At 36.9% G+C, this 21,222-nt stretch overlaps 1 protein-coding gene across 4 annotated transcripts in view; it reads left to right on the top strand.

Moving 5' to 3' along the window:
- rptor (regulatory associated protein of MTOR, complex 1) overlaps nucleotides 1-21,222 on the top strand; it is a 343,625-nt gene that overhangs the window by 285,921 nt on the left and 36,482 nt on the right. For all 4 annotated transcript variants that reach the window (XM_065253269.2, XM_065253268.2, XM_065253267.2 and 1 more), the window contains 5 exons: nucleotides 3,828-3,942; nucleotides 4,793-4,917; nucleotides 5,061-5,162; nucleotides 6,042-6,089; nucleotides 10,314-10,420. In XM_065253269.2, the coding sequence (XP_065109341.1) occupies nucleotides 3,828-3,942; nucleotides 4,793-4,917; nucleotides 5,061-5,162; nucleotides 6,042-6,089; nucleotides 10,314-10,420 (497 nt within the window). The remainder of the gene's footprint in view (nucleotides 1-3,827; nucleotides 3,943-4,792; nucleotides 4,918-5,060; nucleotides 5,163-6,041; nucleotides 6,090-10,313; nucleotides 10,421-21,222) is intronic.

Raw genomic sequence — 21,222 nt, 5'->3', positions numbered from 1 at the left:
TTCCCGCTAAATACGCGAACTAATTACTCATCTGAACCGATTACGTTTAATAAACGATTGAAACTATTGATCTGTAGCCTACAACACTGAACTCATGAGACGTCAGTCAATCAGTCAGACACTCAAAGCCAGGTAAAAAAATCACAGCTTTTTTGTAAAGAGGGCAAGAAATGACAAGCCAGAGTATATGTGTCTAATAAATGCATAGGCCTATTGTGGTGGAGATTGTAAAACTCTTTATTAGTATCTAAAATGCCACTCATTTTCTTACCTGCACAATGAAGGATAACAGAACATTTTGAGTGCACTCACATACTACATGTGTTTTTGTTACCACAATTATTTTTTAAATAATCTATTCTGTACTCTATACACTTTGTCATTATTTGCCTGGGCTTCTACTTTCAAAGCTAGATATTAATTGAGGTATTTAAAAAAAACAAGAGTAAGCAAATGCAGAGAAAACTATGCAATGTACAGTAATAAAAGAGTTGATACATTCATATAGTCATTCAAATACAACCGGCCCTTTGAGATTAACCGTAATGCTGATGTGGCCCGGGATGAAATTGAGTTTGACACCCCTGACTTAAGGTGTGCTTGCCTTTTAACCAGCATGTGTGTGAAAACGTCCGTAAACAGTGTGGGGGTAAACGCGTCATCTGTATAAAAACGTTATGGTTGGCCTGAAGCTGTCAGCACGGTCTGACGTTGTCCGTTCTAAATGCCGGTAATCCTATGTTTTTCGTTCACACATAGCGCTTACCGGTAAATTACTGGTAATCTTACAACCTCTCTTACTGGTAAATTGGTAGCACTGATTTACCGGAAAGGTTCTGTTCATGCTCATCCCAGCTCTTGCTCGTGGACTGCATTTGTACGCGCTTTCCCTAGCACAAATAGTGTTCTGTGCGCTCGTTTCTCTTGCTCGCGCGTGGTTTTTGTGTGCGCGACTTTTGGGTCTGATTAAATGCCATAGGGGGCATATCTTCCTTATATTGTATAATGCAAATTTACGGGATCGCGCTTGTCTTTGCAATGTAATCAGTGACAGACAGTTGGTCATCCAAGATTACGCCAAGTTTTCTCGCAGTTTTGGAAGGAGTAATTGTTGCCCAGTTGAATGGATAGGACATGCTTTTTCTTGGGTTGTGTATAAAATACAAGCAGCTCTGTGTTCACTAGGTTCAGCTGTAGTGGTGTTTTTAGTGGTGTTTTTTCTAGAGATCGATCGATATATCGGTTTTCCAATATTTTCCCAGATATTTGCGCATTTTCCGATGATCGGATATCGGTTTTGTAATATCGGATTGACCGATAAACAAGATAATTGAGAATTGCGCACTGGACGCATCTGAGGAGAGGAGCTCACAGCAGCAGCAGCGTGCACAGAAAATATGAAGGCGGAGTGACGCGACTTCATTAAAAGTTCTTTGAGTATACTTACTTCGCATATTTGCAGGCATTTATAACACATCTTATTGTGCATTAATGTATGTTATGTCAAATAAGTTGATTTTAGTAAAAGCAATGTATGCAGCTTGTCCAAGAATAGAGACAAACTTACAGAGTCACGCTGATCCATAAAATCCGGTCCCAATAACGACGTAGTTTTGCATGAATAAAACAACCATGAATTAATGCTTTGTGGAATTAAAAACGCTAAATTAAATTCGTTGTTTCTGTTATTTATGCTTATCATTAGCATCGTAAAATCACGTTCATATTGCTGTTCACTTACTGCCGAGGAGTCCAAAGAATAATCAGGAGAGTTCTCCAAGAGCCAAGAACCACTCGGGCAGAACTTCAGGAAGACCTTGCAATATGTATCTGGCAACTTAATATTTGGGCATCTGCTAACGTCTTCTATCCACTCCACTATAGTACACGGATCTGGTAACTGTGTTAAAAAAGTTGATAAGTCAAGTTTTTAAAATAACTTTCTCTGTCTGTGTTGCTTCACTGCTGATTCTTGCCATACTTCTGTTGCCAAAATGTGCGCGCATACGTTGGCATGTCATCGTTGTATACAAAAAGTGAAAGGGTCTATATTCTGTCTCTTTGTATTCCCTCACTTTGTTATGCTTTGTGCTCCAAGACGATGTGGGTCAACTTGTCAGATGCTATTCTTGATTTTGGCGTTCGCTTGTACAGTGGCTCTGATGTCAAAACACCTCTCAAAAAAGCTTGCTACAGTTGCAAAAATGCTGAAAATTAAACCACATCCAAAAACAATTTGGGGGATGAAAGAACATAAGAACATTTCGACACTATATATATCCAGGGGGAGCCTGATCTGGAGGTACCAGTCGTGATGGCCCATTTTGAGAAAATAATAAAACTTATTAAAAAACGGTATCTAATGGTATGGGAGTTGGGAGGAGGCAGTTAAGGGGTGTGAGTGGGGTGATCGCCGATGGGTCGGTTGGTTGCGCTCACCGGAAGAGATGGAGGGGCAGCAGTGCCTAGAGGGATATGAGCATTTCTGCAATAAGTCTACCAACTACTTCAGTTAATACTACCTTCTTCATTATTACTATTAATATTATTATTTTAATTGTTATCAGTACTGTTCCTACTACTTCCACCCCTACAGTAATAATGATTATATATAATAACAGTAATTATATATACACTGGTCCCACTAGGACTCCATTTTTACCATATAATTAAAAAAATAATATATCATCTGGAATTATTTTTCATGGTTCTTTGACTAATTTCAATTGTGTGTGTGTGTGTGTGTGTGTGTGTGTGTGTGTGTGTGTGTGTGTGTGTGTGTGTGTATATATATATTAATAGAGAGAGGGAGATTATGAAAATAGAGCTGTTTACTGTGTTGAGCAATACATTGAAATTACTCAACCAAAAAGTCTTACCTACTTTTAAAAGGGTATGCTTAAATGCTCATTACATCTAAAATGCGCTGTTTAATAATAGTAGTATACACCTCCTATTAGAAATCGTGTTGATGCTGTATAATACTATTTCATTATTTAGTATAATTATTAGTCATTTCTCTTCACCAAAGAAAATGAATTAATAATAATCACCATTACAACTCCTGAAATTATGGATTTAACTAATCTCTGTACAGGTATTATATGTATCATTATTTTCTTGTTTTCTCTTTCTTTTTTCCCCTCTCTTCTTTCTTTTCATGTTATGTCGTATTTGTGTATATGTGTGTATGTTTCTGAGATTGTAAAATCTAAAAAAACTAGAGTAAAATGTACATGTTTACTTTTTTTAATGTTATGACAAAATAACACCATAATTAATCATAGAGACTAACCAAGTCATAGTAGTAGTTAGATGGTAAAATGTAAAATTGTATCTGTTACCATCTCGAAAGACATGAAGTAATTTCACAGAAACTACATGGTATCAGAGCTGTAGAATACAGTATTGCCTGTTCCTACTTAATTTTTCAGCTGTGTTAAAAGAAACTCATAAATTATCCTTCCAGTGATGCTCAGTGTTGTTTCTTTGTAATTACCTTGAAATAAATGTAGTAGTTTTAAGAAACTACACAGTATTAGGGTTGTAAAATGAAAAATCACTTATCTCCACTCTTATGCATCTGCTATGTGAAATAGGCTACCATGTGCTGAAATTGTTGAGTTTATGCAGCTGACCTACATATTAGAATGGCCCATACTATATAATTTAGAAATTTCTAATAGTTGTCATTTCTTCCCCCAACCCAATTATAATGGTTGCTGTGCCCCAGTCTGTTGTAGAGTTCATTATATTGCATTAGTAAAGTATCATTTCACAATTTTAGCAATTTAAACATTCTTGTTCATTCTGCTCATGGTTTTTAGGAGTGACAAGGTTAGATGATCAGATCTTCATCAACAGAAACCCAGGAGTGCCATCAGTGGTGAAGTTTCATCCATTTAACTCCTGCATTGCTGTAGCTGACAAAGACTCAATCTGGTGAGAACCTGCCCAACCATTAGCGATTGTAACTGCCTCGAGCTAAAATCATAACTGTTTGGACTTGGAGACTTTAGACCGTAATCATTGTTGGACTATTGCAAGAACAAAAAAGTCCTGCACACTAGCCATGCTTGCAAAAGTACCAAACAAGTTTTAAAGGTGACATAGAATGATTGAACGGGGTATTTATCCTTGTTCTGTGATGTGACATGTAGAAAAAAAAAATTTGTTTGGGTCTGTAATGCCTTAGAAGCTTCCTAAAAACCTCTCTCAGATTGCTCTATTAGGGTGGGGGATTTTAAACAAGTGGTTTTGCACCTATTTGGCTCCCCATACTGGCTTAACTTGCAATCTCATTACTGATTGGCTGACTTTGCTGCCACTCAAAAACTGTAGCCAATTATTTTAAAGTGGAGGGGCAGTGAGATGCCTGTGATGTCATAAGCATCAGTTTTTCAGATTGGGCCGTTTTCTGGCTGACATTTCTAAAAGAGGAATTTCTATGAGACTGAGATGTTTAGCATGTCTAGCACTTTTTGTATGTTCGTGAATGCGGGTAGACTACCATTATTCAACAAAGACAAGGTAAAAATGGTTTTTCATTCTCTGTCCCCTTTAATACGTCTTCTTAAGACTGTGTGAGGGGCCGATCACACCAAGCGCATTTAAATGTTTGGAAATTCAAGGCGGGCCGCACTGCCTTTTAACTTCTATTGTTATATTAGTACAAATTTAGTATTAAGAAAAATGTAAATCAATTTGACAGTAATAGCTGTTTGTTTGTTTGTTTGTTTGATATGATGATTTCTTAGATTTTTGATGGTAGAAATTATGATTCCTCTGACAGTTTTTGGGACTGGGAGAAAGGAGAAAGACTGGATTATTTTTACAATGGAAACCCACGGTACACGCGCATCACAGCTATGGAGTACCTGAATGGGCATGACTGCTCTCTCCTCCTCACTGCAACTGGTCAGTTCACCTGTCAATCATGCAAGCCTTGATTTGACCTTATCTTAGTCACTTTTTCTGCTGACTTCTTCCACTGTCTGACAAGGTAATGTCTGTTTACTTATGTGTGTGTGTGTTTTTACATACAAGTCTCTTTTTTGCAGATGATGGGGCATTGAGAATTTGGAAAAACTTTGCTGACCAGAGAAATCCTGAGATGGTTACAGCATGGCAGGGGCTATCCGACATGCTGCCCAGCACACGAGGTTTGCTTTTAGACACATACTGTGCACCTATCACTTTTTGCCTCTCATCAGAATATCTTACGTCTCTCTGTTCTTTACTTGGCCAGTGACTGGACAAGCGTTCAGAATATCCAGTCTTGTTGCATAATGCGATACCTGAAAGAAACCCATAGGTGATCTGGTATGAAAGCAAAATATTGTTTCTGATATAGTAGTAGCTGTACTTTATTTTATGGTTATCAAATTGCAGTCGTTATTTCGCAATTGTACAATTGTTGTGCCCCAGATCTGCTTTAAAGGTAAAATAAGATAAGACTGTTTCTCTCATAATTTTGTGAGATTATGGCGCTGGAAGATGTCACGCCCTGTTTTTATAAAAAAATTTACATTTTCTCTGACAGTATGAATGTGTCTTTATATGTGACTATTTATTACTGCATTTGTACTTTAGGAAAGTGTTCCATTACAAGGGGATAATATTTAATTGGTTTTAAAGGGATAGTTACCCAAAAATGAAAATTCTGTTCTCACTCACGTTGTTACAAACCTGTGTACCTTTCTTTTTTCTGATGAACGCTAACAACGATATTTTGTGGAATGTTTGGAACCAAACTGACCATGAGCCCCATTCACTTCCATAGTAGGGAAAAAAAATCCTATGGAAGTGATTGGGGCTCATGAACTGTTTGGCTACAAACATTCCTCAAAATAACTTTCTCCATGTTCATCAAACAAAGACGTTTATACAGGTTTGTAACAACATAGGGGTAAGTAAATGATGACAGAAATTCATTTTTGGGTGACGTATGCTTTTAAGTCTGTTATAGCGTATCCATATAGATGTGATTGTAAATACACTGTCACCCCATTGTCCTTCTGTTGTCTTTTTTGCTCTCACAGGTTTGGCCCGACGTGTCTCAATCTATCTTGACAGAAGTAAGCAGGGAGGTGAGTAATTTCCATCTTCTCTCTTCCACCTCCCACTTCGATTTATGTGTTTCATGTGATTTCATGTGTTTTCACAGTGGCTGTGTTTACATGCACAAAATTTTGTTAATCCGACTGCATGTAATACGATTGAAGGTTACGACGATAGAGTTTACATGCACCCTAAACATTGCAATCTGATTAAAATGTTAGTTTACATGTACATTCTATAGAATCCGAACCGAACGTCTGCGCAAGCACACCGCCAGGGTTGCCAGATTCGTGTATCGCAACCATCTGAATGGACATTCAAAACTAGCCCAAAAGCATCCCAATGACTGTCCACATCCCAAATATTAATATCTAATCAACAAAATCATTTAATCTTTAACCCAAAGAAAAAAACAACTGGTGGAAACAGTTTAAACAGTAACCCAAATGTAAACTCGAAAAAAGCAGAGGACTTGGCAACGCTACGCTGCGGACAGCATCTCTCGTCAAGTTAACGCTTTATCTCTGGGTAAAAGTCAAAACTGAGTTGCAGAAAGTTGTTCTTAGAAGTTTTCAGCTATAGGTGATGAAAACACACTTTTCAAAAAGCACAACCCTATTTTATTGCTTTAATTAGCCTAATATTTTGAAAGTACACATAAACGCTGCAAAATGTACATCGCGTGTACAGCGCGTGACCCCATAACATTACCTTAATAATGCGTGTTGCTATTGCATGTTCCAGTAATGAGAATCATGTGATATAAGAGGTAATTATAAGACGTTAACTTGAGCACAAATGTTCTGTGCATGAGAAAATACTACGATTCACGCGTTTACATGCATACTTTTCTCCTGCTAATCGGATCACAGAACTGAGTACACCACCCCCTTTAATTCAATCCAAATTTGCATCCGATCATCCTCAATCGTATTGATTAAGTTGTGTAGCGAGTCAGCGGGAGGAGGGAAATAACGTTATTTGAAACACTATAAACCTCCGACCGAAATACTACGGGGATTCCCAAGGGAATCTTAGATTTTAGCTCAAAAGGGAATATTATGTATAATTAACTGTAATTAACTATACAAGTTTATCAGGTTTTACCTGGCGTAGCAGAATTAATAATAACAATTAATTAATATGTTCGTCCACCGAAGACATATATCCATAATCGTATATTAACGTCAATTTCATGGCCTTTAAAATTAACTTTCTCACTGATATACAGTGCTACTCGCAGCTTGTTGCTGGATCAAAAGGCAGAAATAGTGACTTTAATTTCGTGAGCATTGAACACAGAAACAATTCAATTGTGAAAATGCAAAACCGGTTTATTAACTACAAAACGAAGTACACACAACGACTAACTAAACATACACACATACAATAACATAAAACATGGATGAGAAAGAAAAGACTGAAAAGCTAGAGAGAGAGTAAAAGTTTGGCAATAGCACTATTGCTTAACATCTGCACAAACCATCGGAAAATCTCTAAGGATCGCCTTAATTTTCATAAGGGGTAAAGCTTAAACATCAGCGAGTAGAACAAGGTTAATACTTGCATTTGGCTCTTTGTGATGCTGTGCGTAGTTTCTGATGCGCGCGGGAGCGAGCAGGGAGAGACAGAGAGAATCCAGGTGTGTTCGTAAGTCCGTTAGGTTGTTCCGTATGGCGAATTGTTCCGCGTAAATTGTCCGAACTCGAAGTGCAACGTGCAAGCCAGGAAATTACTGTCCCGAAGAGACAGGGCTCAGAGGAAAGATGATGAATCCGAGGGACTCTGGGTGAGTCTCAGCGAGTTTCCAAACTGCGCTGACGGTTACCTGAGTAACCGAGCGACTGAGCGAACTCGGCTACTGAGCTACTGAGCAGTGATGGCTTGGGCGATAGGCCGTTTTGACCTTTTACGCGCCCAGCCCATTTTAGGTGAATGACCAATGTGCGAAGTGTTCGATCGCGCGGGAAACAAGCCTTTGTTCTTTCAGACATCACATTTGCGTAATTGCATAATGATAAAAGTTTGTTTCCATAACTCTTCAAATCGATATTAAATGACATTGATGCGGCTTATGGTAATATGATACATAGCAATGACTAGGAGATAAAAAGTAAGTAAAAGATTAATTTGATACTAGACAAGACATGGGTTTAAGATCACGTTGAATAATAATTTCATACCTAAGATATGAACCATGCTACAGTGAACAAAATCTAACTAAAGTGTTAACACACAGTTACATCACATATACACCATCATGCAGTAAAGGGATATAAAATATATATACATTTAAACAGCTCATTGTGATCTTTAAACGTGGTTTCATCAGAGACCTATAGTCTGTGCCCCCTGCTGTGCCTCTGGAGATTGTCGTTCGATCGGCTATCAGGTTTCTATGGGGGAATTCCTTTGAACCTCCTTTGACGACTGCATTTGTTTTAATTGTCGCCCATTTTAAAACCTTGATAGGTGATAGAGATCTCGACGATTGTCACAAAAGGAGACAGGGTTATCTAATTATCACAATTTTAGGGCTGTTAGGATCCAGACGCCAAATGGCGCCGATCTGACTACATTGTTACATTGCCATCTGTTACATTGTTCACATGAATGATTTTCAATACGATTGAGCCATCAATACGATTACAAACTGATTATTTGGTTGCATGTTAACGTACCTATTGTGACTTTAATGTCCTGTCTACGCTACTGCATTTTCATTTTGAAAATGGTGTTTTAAAATGAAAATCATCCTTGACTATACTGGCATTTCAGAAAACATTTCCATCCACACTATACACGACCATAAGCACACGAGGCATGAGCATTATACACAATGGGCATGTATTAACTCCTGGCTTAAATTTATACTGCATGTGACATAAGCGGACAGAGCGTTGCTCTGAGCGCTGCTCTTAAAACGAATATGTTAAATTAACACATCTTGTGTCTAGTTAAGGACAACACATTTAGTGTCCAGGATTGCTATGACAAACTGTAGCTCCAATATTAGAGGTATGGATTGAGTATTTCTGTACTGGCGAGCTACATTCAGAAGTTTGCATACAAAGAGTACCATTTCTGACAACGCTCATACAAAATTCAGTTCTCTCTTGTGTCTTTACAGACACATACACAAAAAGCAATCTCTGCATGTATTCTTGTAAAAAAACAATTGAATGTCTTGAAGCGAGTCATAATCAATTAGCCTCTATGTGGCTCCGTTCAGAGAGTAGCCCTATTTTAATCCAATCTGTGACTGGAAAACACAAACGGTGAGTCTTGTGATTCATTTAATCACTATTAAATGGTGATTAGGACCAGTGTGGCAGTTTGCTTGCATGGAAATCCAGAATTTATCAATATTGTACATCAAAAATATAGTATTTTTTAATCGGCCTACTTATACTCATTTCGGGTCCTGCACTATATATCCATCAAGACAATGTTTCAAGAACAATGTGGTATAACGGTTATAATCTGTGGCAGTAGGGTGCACGCTATTAATCGCATGCGATTGTCACGCACATCTCGTCAGTAAAATCTGAAAGCAGCCGATGGCGATTTATTACTAATCAAGGAACTGATCTTTACTGTGACGAGATGTGCGGGAAAATCACGTGCAATTTATCGCACAGCCCTAATGCAAACCTTAATTTAATTGAATAAAATTCTAGCACGCAGTGGGGGGGGGTGATTGTCTGTGTGTATTTACATACTGGATAAGCAGCTTTTGTTTGTTTTGTTATTGCCCCCGCCCCCCAAATGAACTGCGTTGCTATTTAATAGGAATAGGTCACCCAAAAATGAAAATAATGTAATGTAAATCTAAGTTGATTCAAACAAAACATGTTAGGCAGCACAGATTTTTTACAGTGCACTTCTTCCAAGAACAGAAAGCTGTGGAACTTTTTCGGCACCATAATGTTTGATTCCTGTTCTTTGTTTTCTAGTTTTTTGTTCTAAACTTTGTTGGTGGATCCACTTCTTTTCTTCATCTATCCTATATTTTTTAATGTACTTTAAATATTGCAAATCAGTGCTGCCTTGACGGATTGGTAGAGTAATAATATGAATAAGAAATACATTTTTTCATTCTACAGCCATCCGCACATAGCCACGGTTGAGTATACTTTGAAATTTTTGCGGACCTAAAACGTAAAAAAGTATACCAAGCCCTTAATTCAGAAAAGTACATCCACAGACAAAGTGGCTGTGTAAAACCTTCAATGTATGTGGTGCTCTTTAAGGTGCAGGTATGGTGGTGGACTGGGAACAGGAGACTGGTCTCTTGATGACTTCAGGTGACGTGCGAGTCATTCGCATCTGGGACACAGAACGAGAAATGAAAGCCCAGGTACTGCCTGATTTATACATTTATCATAAACAAATCTATCCTACATCAGTTTACTATATCTCATGGAAGCCTGTTTCTGTTAGGGTTTGCTACAAATATTTAACTTTTAAGTTATACTAATTAAATATTAAAGCAATTTTAAATGTTGTAATTATTCACTTGCCCTCATGTCATTCCACACCCTTAAGACCTTTGTTCATCTTATTAACACAATTGAACATGTTATTGATTAAATCCGAGAGCTTTTTAAAGAGAACTTTCAAGGCCCAGAAAGGCAGTAATGACATTGTTAAAATAGTCCATGTGACTACCGTGGTACAATCTTTATTTCAAGACTTATTCACCTTTCAAAATGTCACACTTCTACCCAGTCTGAATGATATTATCAGGTGTGATTGTTAATACACTTGTGTGCAGACCACATATTTCATTGTTAAAGTAACTTGCATGTTAACTTTTTGTAAGCTTTTACTGTTTTAAAAAGCTCAGTTCCCCAGCCAAATTTCTCTAACATCACTGTGTTTGAACACATAGAAAATGTATTTGTTTCAAAAATAAGTTTACATTTAAATAAACAAATTTTGCATGTATTAATGTATAATTGACGTTAAGGGGTGGTTTCCCAGACAGGGATTAGCTTAAACCAGGACTTTGTCTTAGTTTAATTAGGAAATATAACTGTTTTTAACAAACATGCCTTACTGAAAACATTACGTGTGTGCATTTTGAGGCAAAACAAAGGGCACTGATGTATTTTAAGATATGACAGTGCTAGTTGTTTTCAGTTTGGACAGCTCTCTTACATTTATTTTCGTGTAATCCCTGTCCGGGAAACCGCCCCTAAATGTGTTGTTGTGTGTTCCGAAAATTCACTGCTATGTTTTGCGTGAGGATATGTTAAGTGTGTTTAATGTCATTTATAAAGTTTATTATAAAACGGGCAGCTCTGGTTCTTCATTCTGATTGGTTGAAATGCGTTCTAAGCCATGATAAAATTCCCAGGTAAACCCATGGTTCAGACCGCATTAAATAAGTATCACTGCGCCGCTGTTGCTGGGTACTGATTTATGAAAATAAACACCACAGTCTTTAATCATATTTTTAATTTCTCTACAATTGCACAATTAATGGTGATATTCAGATAAATGTATAAATATTTGTTGAGTCATCTCGTCAATATAGAGAAAACGTTCCCTGAGTTTCTACCTCAAATCCATATTTCCGCTATCCACTGGGTTGGCGATCTTACCCAACTTAAACACTGACGCATTCACTCAATGCTAAAAACACAGTGTAAATTTTGATCAAGCTCTGAATCTGATCTCTTACAAAAGTTATTCACAAAAATGGAATTATCTCAGCTTTTAGCTCAACATTTGAGAGGTGATAAGTGAACAAATCGATGAAATAGGGTTTTTTTAGCGTAGGGCCTTTTCTTTCATTTGAAATTTTATGTTTATTTAAAGAAGATCATTTTTCTGTAAGGCATTAAACTAAAACACTTTTGACTCTTTTTTTTTTTTAATTGATATCTTTGTTTCCTAAAAATATAATTGTACACCGTTTAAATAGTCAAAACACGTCTAGCAGAACCAAGTGTGTACTTTTAGACAGGGCCAAACTGAACATATATATTTTTAAACAATTAGAAACATGTTTTTTTTTAGTGTTTTTTGATTTACTTGACACTTGTATTAATAACCATTATTTATTTTATAGTAGACTGTAAAAGTGTCAAAGTGAGCATTTTCAGAATCACTTTTTTAAAGTGATGTGTAAAAATAAATGCTTTGGTTGTGTTAGACATTTAAAACAATTATATTTTTTTAGAAAAAAAGTTATATAAATAAAAAAATCCTTCAAAAGGGCCCCAGCAGGTCATTTTGCCTTGGAACCCCAACTAATGTAGGTTTGCCTCTCCCTTTCTGTCATACCTCTATATGCCGTTTATATTTGCTTCTAGCTTAATATCATCATTTGGAGTTCTAACTTTCTCTGTGGAAGACCAAATGTAAAAGCCCTCATTTACATCATGCATCTCTTCTTATTAGATTAACAGGGGTCTGATTTGATATCAGAATAGTAGTCACACATATTAACATAAGTTTTTGATCAGCCTTTAAATTTGTCTAGCTGATTTTGTCATAAAGATTTTCTGTCTCCCTGTGGATTTACTCGGTCTTGTACTAGACATTGAAAGGCTGCTTCCAACCTATCCCCTCTTTCACTCAAAGGCTGGTAAGATAGATGACAACCTGATGTCCAGTTTTTCCTCTTGTCTCTAAGAACAGTATTGTCTTTGTGGGTCTCCTTCTGGATTCCATTGTCTCCTTGCTTTTCATCCTTGTAATTGTCTCTGAACATATGCAACTGGATTCTCTGTTTCCCAGTTGTTTACTCCATGTGCAGTGCAGCTGAGTGGTCAGCGCAACAAGGTTCAGCTTGACACAAGCAAAATATTGCTCTTGGTTGAAATAAAAATAATTAAATTGACCACCTTCCATCATCAGTAGATGTCACACAATTTCTTCACATTTCTTTTAAAATGTTATATTTATTTTACCATTAATAGTTTGGCTTCTACTGTGTGTTTAGTTTAATTTATAGTTTTTCTTCAAGGCTTCACCTGTTTCTCTTGTTGTATTTTCTTCCACAAATTCTCTTGAGTAATATGAAATTCCCTTGAGCAATATGAATTGACCTTTAGGAATTGATCTTCAGCGGGGAGATCTGGAAACACTTGCTGCTGACACGGCAAATACAAATTCTCACACAAATTACCAATCCACTTTCTCGACATGGCAAATACAAATTCTCACACAAATTACCGATCCACTTCCTCCACACGGCAAATACAAATTCTCACACAAATTACTGATCCACTTCCTCGACCAGGCAAATACAAATTCTTAAAAAAATTACCAATCCACTTCCTCGACACGGCAAATACAAATTCTCACACAAATTACCGATCCACTTCCTCAACAGGGAAAATACAAATTCTCTCACAAATTACAGATCCACTTCCTCGACACGGCAAATACAAATTCACACACAAATTACAGATCCACTTCCTCGGCACGGCAAATACAAGTTCTCACACAAATAACCGATTCACTTCCTCGACACGGGAAATACAAATTCTCAAACAAATAACCGATCCACTTCCTCGACACGGCAAATACAAATTCTTAAAAAAAATTACCAATCCACTTCCTCGACATGGCAAATACAAATTCTCACACAAATTACCGATCCACTTCCTCGACACGGCAAATACAAATTCACACACAAATTACCGATCCACTTCCTCGACACGGCAAATACAAATTTACACACAAATTACAGATCCACTTCCTCGGCACGGCAAATACAAGTTCTCACACAAATAACCGATTCACTTCCTCGACACGGGAAATACAGATTCTCAAACAAATAACCGATCCACTTCCTCGACATGGCAAATACAAATTCTCAGGGACATCATAATGCGTTCTCTTCAAAGCCAATTCAACAGAAAATAAAAATGAACTCATTCATACAATAAACCATCATCTGTCTTAATACTATCTACCAAGTACTCTTAGTAATAAAACAGATTAGTGCATGCACATTTTTCTTTTGAAAATGAAACCCTTTATTCTTATCATTTAGTCTTATGAATTTCATTTAGTCTTTTTATTCTTAAATTTGGAAGAGCATTTGTGATTAATCTCACCACCACGAGCCATTTTAGCTGAACAATACAATCTTTTAAATAAGCAAAACTGCTTACCTCTTTTAGATGGACACCTGATTATATTGCCTATTGAGAAAGCCAGCTGTGGTCTCTGGTTCTATGCTCTTTTTCCAATCTCATCCCCATCACCAATTGCTGTGGTTTTCTTTTTGGTTCTTTCAGAATAAAATACAAAAGCATTCATTTTTAATAGCCGGACAACAAAAGCCGAGTCAGTCCTGCTGAACCATCTCAGAACTAACTGAGGTCTTTTTATACTTATACATTTATATTCAGATTATACTAGATTTTTATATATTTTGATTAATAAAACCTTCTCAAATTTTTACCACTGTAAAAAAAATCCGTAGAAATTACAATGTTATTGCAGCTGGGTTGCCGGTAATTTACCGTAGATTTAAATGTATGTTATTTACTGGCAAGAGTTTGTTCAAAGTTAAATAAATTTTAAATATTAACAAGTCTTTATCTTTACAGAATAAAACTATACAATAACAGCCTCATGCAAAGCATTCTGGGAACCAGAAATCATCATCAACCTTTTTCAGTTTTTTGCTTCAGATGTTGTTTCCCAGAGCGTTTTGCTTGATGCTGTTTTTTTACTTTTACTCTGTAAAGACAAAGACTTGTAAATGTTAAATGTTCATTCAACATTGAACAAAATGTTGCCAGTAAATAACATAAATTTAAATCTACGGTAAATTACCGGCAACCCAGCTGCAATTTCTACTGATTTTTTTTACAGTGTAGTCTTGCTCTATCTGCTTAGAATCCGTTTGTCCCTAGAAAAGCAAAGGGAAAGGGGATCTGCTCATCCATGGTTAAACAATACTTCCCGCTCTCTTAGACGAGTGTCATAAAGCTGAGCAAAAATGTACAAAAGATAAACTCCAGGTCTCATATGAGTGTTTAAGGGCCTGTTTAACTAGCTAATAGAAGGCAGTCAAAGAGGCAAAATCTGTATTTCTTTCTAATCTTATAAATGTGTCAGAAATTCAACATGATCACCGCACAGTGTGTTTGCTGCTACGACCTGCACGCTGGTATTTGTTTACCATGAGCACATGCCGGTGACGTTGCGCTATGTGTGACGCTGCCGCCGAAGCTTCCGTGTCATCATCGTACAGTCTACATGCCTGTCGTACCCGAGATTAAACGATCCCTGTCGCACAGTGTGATAAGTTAATGATCTTATAAGAGGGCAAAGATCCTGCAGTGTATTCCGGGCTTTAGAAACCAAATCTGGACCTCTCTATTTTCAGTAACTATAGACCCATTTCAAAGCTGCCTTTTATCTCAAAACGTTTAGAGAGAGTTGTCTTTTTCCAGCTAAATTATTTTGTTAACTTGTCTAATATGTTTGATGCCTTTTCAGTCCTGTTTTAAATCACTGCACAGTACAGTAGCGCACTGTTGAAAGTTAGTAATGATCTGTTGCAACTTCTAGATTTCTGGTTTATGTGCGTTACCAGAGTGTCCGCGGAGTAGTAAAAAAATCTACCATAATTAAGGCCCTTGGAAGGTAGTAAAAGGTAACAAATGCATCTTGACTTGTTAGTATTTTTTTTTTGCTTAATATTTGTGTCTCCATGTTTTAACTTCATCTAGCATAGTTTAAAAATATATACGGTGTTAACAGGATCTGAGTGAGTCGGAGTAGATACCAAATATAGTCACTTTATTTGCTGACGAAGTTTAATCTGTCTGTGTAGATTGAGCGCACACACTTAACTCGTAGTATTTTATCATTCAAGGTTACTTGCTCACGTCAAGTTACTGCACTTGTGATGACAAAAGCTTAACATTTGTACACTTTTTTAAGCACCACAGTTTTATATTAAGTTATTTTAAGCCGTTGAAACACAAACAACAGTGCTAAATGCGTGCGCTGTTTCTGTTTGAAAAGAGCGTGCAAGTCGCGCATCTGTTTCTCAATTTGCCTGTGAGTATTTTTGCAGCTGTATTAGCCTTAAATACACACATGCGTCAAAATTCCCGGCTTTTGCAAGTTTCCTCATAAACACGACCATTTAGCTCTTAAGAGAAAGTAAACAGCTAAAAGACAAAACACATGTGTAACAGTATATTAGATCTGGACTGTGGTCTTAAAGGGGAAGTTAACTAATTTTGTTCCTGTCTTGTCACTTGTGTTAATCAAACAGCATTGAGATAAGATCTCTCACTGCTCTTAACTAAATCACTTTTTTTACCTTTAATAAGATTTGTACGTCGAATTGTACACAAGTTTGATTCTAGTTGCTTGTTCGGGGTTCAGGCAGCGCTATAGCGCATGTGCAGTCTCAAGCGTGACTCCGGTTTCTATGCCGATGAAAACTGACTCTTTCTTTTTCCCATTTTTATAATATTATTATTAATGAAGCGTCTTTTTATATCTAAAATGTTTGCTACAAAGATGGTAGCAAATAACTAATGTTAATGCCAAGCCCATTGCACTGAATGAGCAATTATAGCTCAAATGGTCAAACAGTCATTATGTAAGCTTGACTCTACATACTTTATATAGAGTATACTTTTGAATCTGAAATAATGACGGATTAAGCTCTTTTAATCTGCAAGAGAGGAATAGAAAGAGAGGCACTTTTACTGCTTTTACACAAACCTATCAACTTTATAATCTTTATACCTATTTATTATCCATAGACCTACATTGTCTATCATAAATATACTATACATATTATAAAGTTACTCTTTCTACACCTCTCACAATGTTTATAAATCCCTTTAAAGGGGGTATCTTCACAAGTATTGCAGTTAAGTGCATTCAGCTTTGTACATGTCAAAGAGAAAGCACAGAGAGTTTGGAGTGGTTGGATTTATGAAATTAATATAAATATTCAATAAATCAAACTACTGGGATATGGTCACACATTACGAGTTATTTGTCACATGTATAGCATAGTTTTTTAGCTACATATTTAGAATATAAAAAAGCAAATAAAAATTTGAATTTCTCTAAGAAAGACATATCGCAAGACACATTGCCATCGCACCACCCAACAGAACTATCTCATATCGCCTATTTTCTCATTATTGTGCAACCCTAGTTCACATTAGTAAATGCATTATGAACAAAAAATAAACAATATTTTGTATATAAGCATTTATTTAGTTCTTGTTTATGTCATTACATATATATGAAGGCTTGTGTCTTTGTCACCTTTTTCACCCTTGATAAGTTTGCACGTCTCGGCTAAGAGCTATGGTTAACTCAAGGGCTAGGGTTAAGATAAAGACAACTGAAACTCAACTTGACACTATAAAAAAACATAATTGACAATGATGATGGGTGTGACACTTATACCTTATAGTAAGTGGTGCTTTGCATACCACTCCCACACCCTTGAAAAACAGGCTGCTGCTTGATGTCGTGTTGGTAGTAAAAAATATTTTGGAGGTGGTAAAAAGGTAGTAATAGGTAGTAAATTCATCTCTATGATTCCTGCATATACCCTGGGTACTAGTCCTATTGGACTTAAGTGCTGCTTACACTGTGACGATGAGACAAGTTCAAGTGAGTGAATAAGTTTTGTTTTTATGATTTGCCCCATGGGTCATTAATATGGTGCATGCTTACATTATGGTTTACAGAGGTTTAATCATCATGCATTTACATTCCATTCAAGTTATGCACGGAGATGCGGTTGTGTTAAGTTGTGGTTAGGTGCACATAACCGCATAATATCACAACGCACGTCAATACAAATAACTTTTCGGACATTAATGACAAAACGCGCTCGTTTAGTTTTACATTACCATTTATTGATTTGTGTTATGTTCTGTTTGGGTTTTCCTATCGCAGCCTCATTGGCGTGTGTGCGCTTTAGCTGTCCATTTCTGATATGTTGTGCGTCCCACTAAGAGGTTGTGTGCTCGTATGGGCGTACATTTAAAGTTCCAGATGGGACTATTATTTGTTAATGTTTTGGGTCGTTTGCCTTTACTATTAATAATTGTATGTACAACTTCAGTTTGTTGTAAAGTTGTTAATTATATAATTTTTAAACATTGTTATATTAGTCTCGGGGAAATGCTTTTCCCAGCCGAGCCGGTCGGCGTCGTGTGTTTGTGTGTTTTGGGGCCGTGGCTTTAGAAGAAACGCAGAAGGGAGGGGTGGAGTGAATGGAAAAATTAGCTGTGTTTAAAACAGTCGTGAGAGGTCTACAGACTCTCGATTTTTATACTCTCTTTTTCAGAGTACCTATATTTTACTTATGTATTGGTATATAAAGACAGTTTAAACAAATTTTGAAAAAAGTGTTTTAGCCTTTTTTAGATTTAAACCTGCCTACTCTGCTTTTAACTGGACTGCAAGTGTTATACAATAAAACTCACTTGAAGAAGCTATCCTGCTGCCTGCCTGCGTCTTACCATTCTCCCTTACCCTCATGGTTACATTACCACACACCGGCTAGAAAAGTTGGTGGGTATACAAGGGGTTGCGTTGCAGGGGTTGGCTTTCTATTTGAAGGATAGAACCTTCTCAGTAAGCATTGGAAATGTCTCTTCTTGGCCAGTTCCCTTGTCTTCCGGTGTTCCCCAAGGGTCCATTTTAGGCCCTTTACTATCTCACTGTATATGTTGCCCCTGGGTGCCATCTTTAAGAAATATAAGAGCTCGTACCATTGTTATGCGGACAATATGCAGTTTTATCTTCCTGCTAAGACCGAAAATAGTGATTCCTGGGACACTCTTTTTGGCTGTTTAAAAGAGAAAATGTTGGATGGCTAATAATTTCTTGCAGTTATATAAAGGCAAAAGTGAAATTCTGATTTTAGGTCAACCTTGTCAGGACCCATAAGAGTCTTGTTTTACATTTGTTTTATCGTGATGGCAGGGTTCTGACAGCCTCATGTTCTATTTGGAGGCTCATGGCCTTGTATATTGGGTCATGTGCCTCTGGTGTCTCGTTCCTAGTCCCCCCCTTGTTCTCCTTGTTAATTATTCATTATCAGTTATCCCTCTCACCTGTGTTGCCCTCGTTATCATGTTTAGTTCCCCTATTTAATCTCCTTTTGTCTCTTGTCTTGTGCTGGTTCATTGTGTTCAGATGTGTTATGTTTTTGCAGTCTTCATTGTTTATTCAGTTTAATGTTTCATCAGAGTCTTGTATATCATGTTATGTCAGTGTGTTGTAATTATCATGTTTTATGTAGTTTTGCCCCCACGTGGGCTTTTGTTTTCATGTTTTATGTCAATAAATGTTCTATGTTCACTTCCCCGACATCGTTTGCGTTTGGGTCCTCTTGTCCTCCGTCACAACCCTGAAAAACCTAGTCCCATAGCTATTTCTCATTTACGCGCTCTTTCCGCTTGTGTTCAAACTGATGTAAGAAATCTTGGGGTTGTATTTTATTTATTGTCCTCAATACAATAACTTTACATTTGGACTATTGCAACTCCCTTTATAGCGGCTTGCCTAAAGTAAGCCTCCCCTCTACAAATTGTACAAAATGCTGCAGTGAGGCTTCTTACTGGTACTAAAAAGAGGGATCATATCACTCCTATTTTACCTTCCATTCACCTGCTTCCAGTACAGCTCAGGATCGATTTTAAAATTGTTGTTATTGTATACAAGGCTTTGTCTGGCAAAACACCTCAATACATTTGTGATCATCTGATTCGCTGCTCTCCACAAAGGGCTCTGAGATTGGGGCATGCTTTCTCTACCACATCTCCCAGGCTTTAGAATAGCCTACCTATTAATGTGAAGCTTGCAGGTTTTAAATCTGCTCTCAAATTTCATTTTTATTCTTTAACATTTAATTATGTTTTGTTGTCTTGTTGTAATTGTGTTGTTTGACGTTTTAAATGTACAGCACTTTGGTGCAACATTGTTGCTTTTAAATGTGCTTTAAAAATAAAAATAACTTGACTAATTTAAATCCTCTCCGGCAATCCCCTATATATTTTAACGTTGTTTGAGACGTAATTCGTGTTACTATTGTTGCAAAATTTAAATTACATTAGAAAACCCTACATTGTTAAAACATTTTCAAATTTTGTGATTTCAGTTAAATAAAAGGCTTTATTCATATATTTCATCATTGAGGATTTTTTAAAACTTCGTCCTGAAGTCTCAAGGTGAAAAACTCACGTAATATCAGCAAAGTGTAAAAATATTGTATCGTCTTAGATAATACCTGGAAAATTAGGGATGCACGATCTTGATTTTTCATGGACTGTTTTTATACCGGTTTTTTTAACAAGCAAATTGGCAGATTCCGATCCAGGTAAGCTAAAGCTTCTGATTGCAAAGCAGTTGGAGAGTTTTTTTTTTTAATAAATCAAGCATGATTTAACACGTATTTGGCTATATTCAAGATGCCTGTGTTATTTACAGCATTTATCGGATCTTGCTCTTCTAACTTTCAACTCGAAAACTCGAGACAGCTAAACTCGACAGATAACTTCGCTGCGCCTCTTCCATTAATTGTATATAGCAGGAAAAGTTATCAGTCTCTTAGAAATACAAGGTGTGAGTGTGTAAACTGACTGAAATGCGTGTATCTCACAGTGAATGCATGAGACTTGAGAGCCCTGCGAATGTACTGTTGTTAATCTCCGTGATTAACTTGTCTTTTACAGACATTGCAGCTTGCAATCTTAATGTCCTGCGCACAGATTTCGAAATGCTTTTACACAAAACACATGTTTGCGAATGATAAAAATGTAGTCTGTGCACGCGGGAGCACTTCCGGAAAAATCGGCCGGAGAAATACAAAAACGGCCGGTTGCCGATCGCGCAAAAACTGGCCGTTCCGATCTCTGGCCGGTCAACCGGTGCATCCCTGTGGAAAATACATCTTGTTTTTGTCATGAAAGATAACAAATGTAACTCATGGACACAGCACACTGAAATAAAAAAATTATGAAAAAGGGCTTAAATTTCATTCGTAATGGTCTTTAAAAAATCATGAAATTTTTTTTATCATGAAATATAAAAATGTAAACCCATGGACCCAGCACACTGGAATTAAAATGTGGACTTCATTGTCGTGATAAATTATTGACCCACACGGATAAATGAACGCATTTGATAAGA

This window comes from Paramisgurnus dabryanus, chromosome 7 (genome assembly GCF_030506205.2).
Source record: "Paramisgurnus dabryanus chromosome 7, PD_genome_1.1, whole genome shotgun sequence".
Lineage (NCBI taxonomy): Eukaryota > Metazoa > Chordata > Actinopteri > Cypriniformes > Cobitidae > Paramisgurnus > Paramisgurnus dabryanus.
The sequence above is the reverse complement of the archived record's forward strand: the minus strand, read 5'-3'. Positions and strand labels throughout refer to the sequence as shown.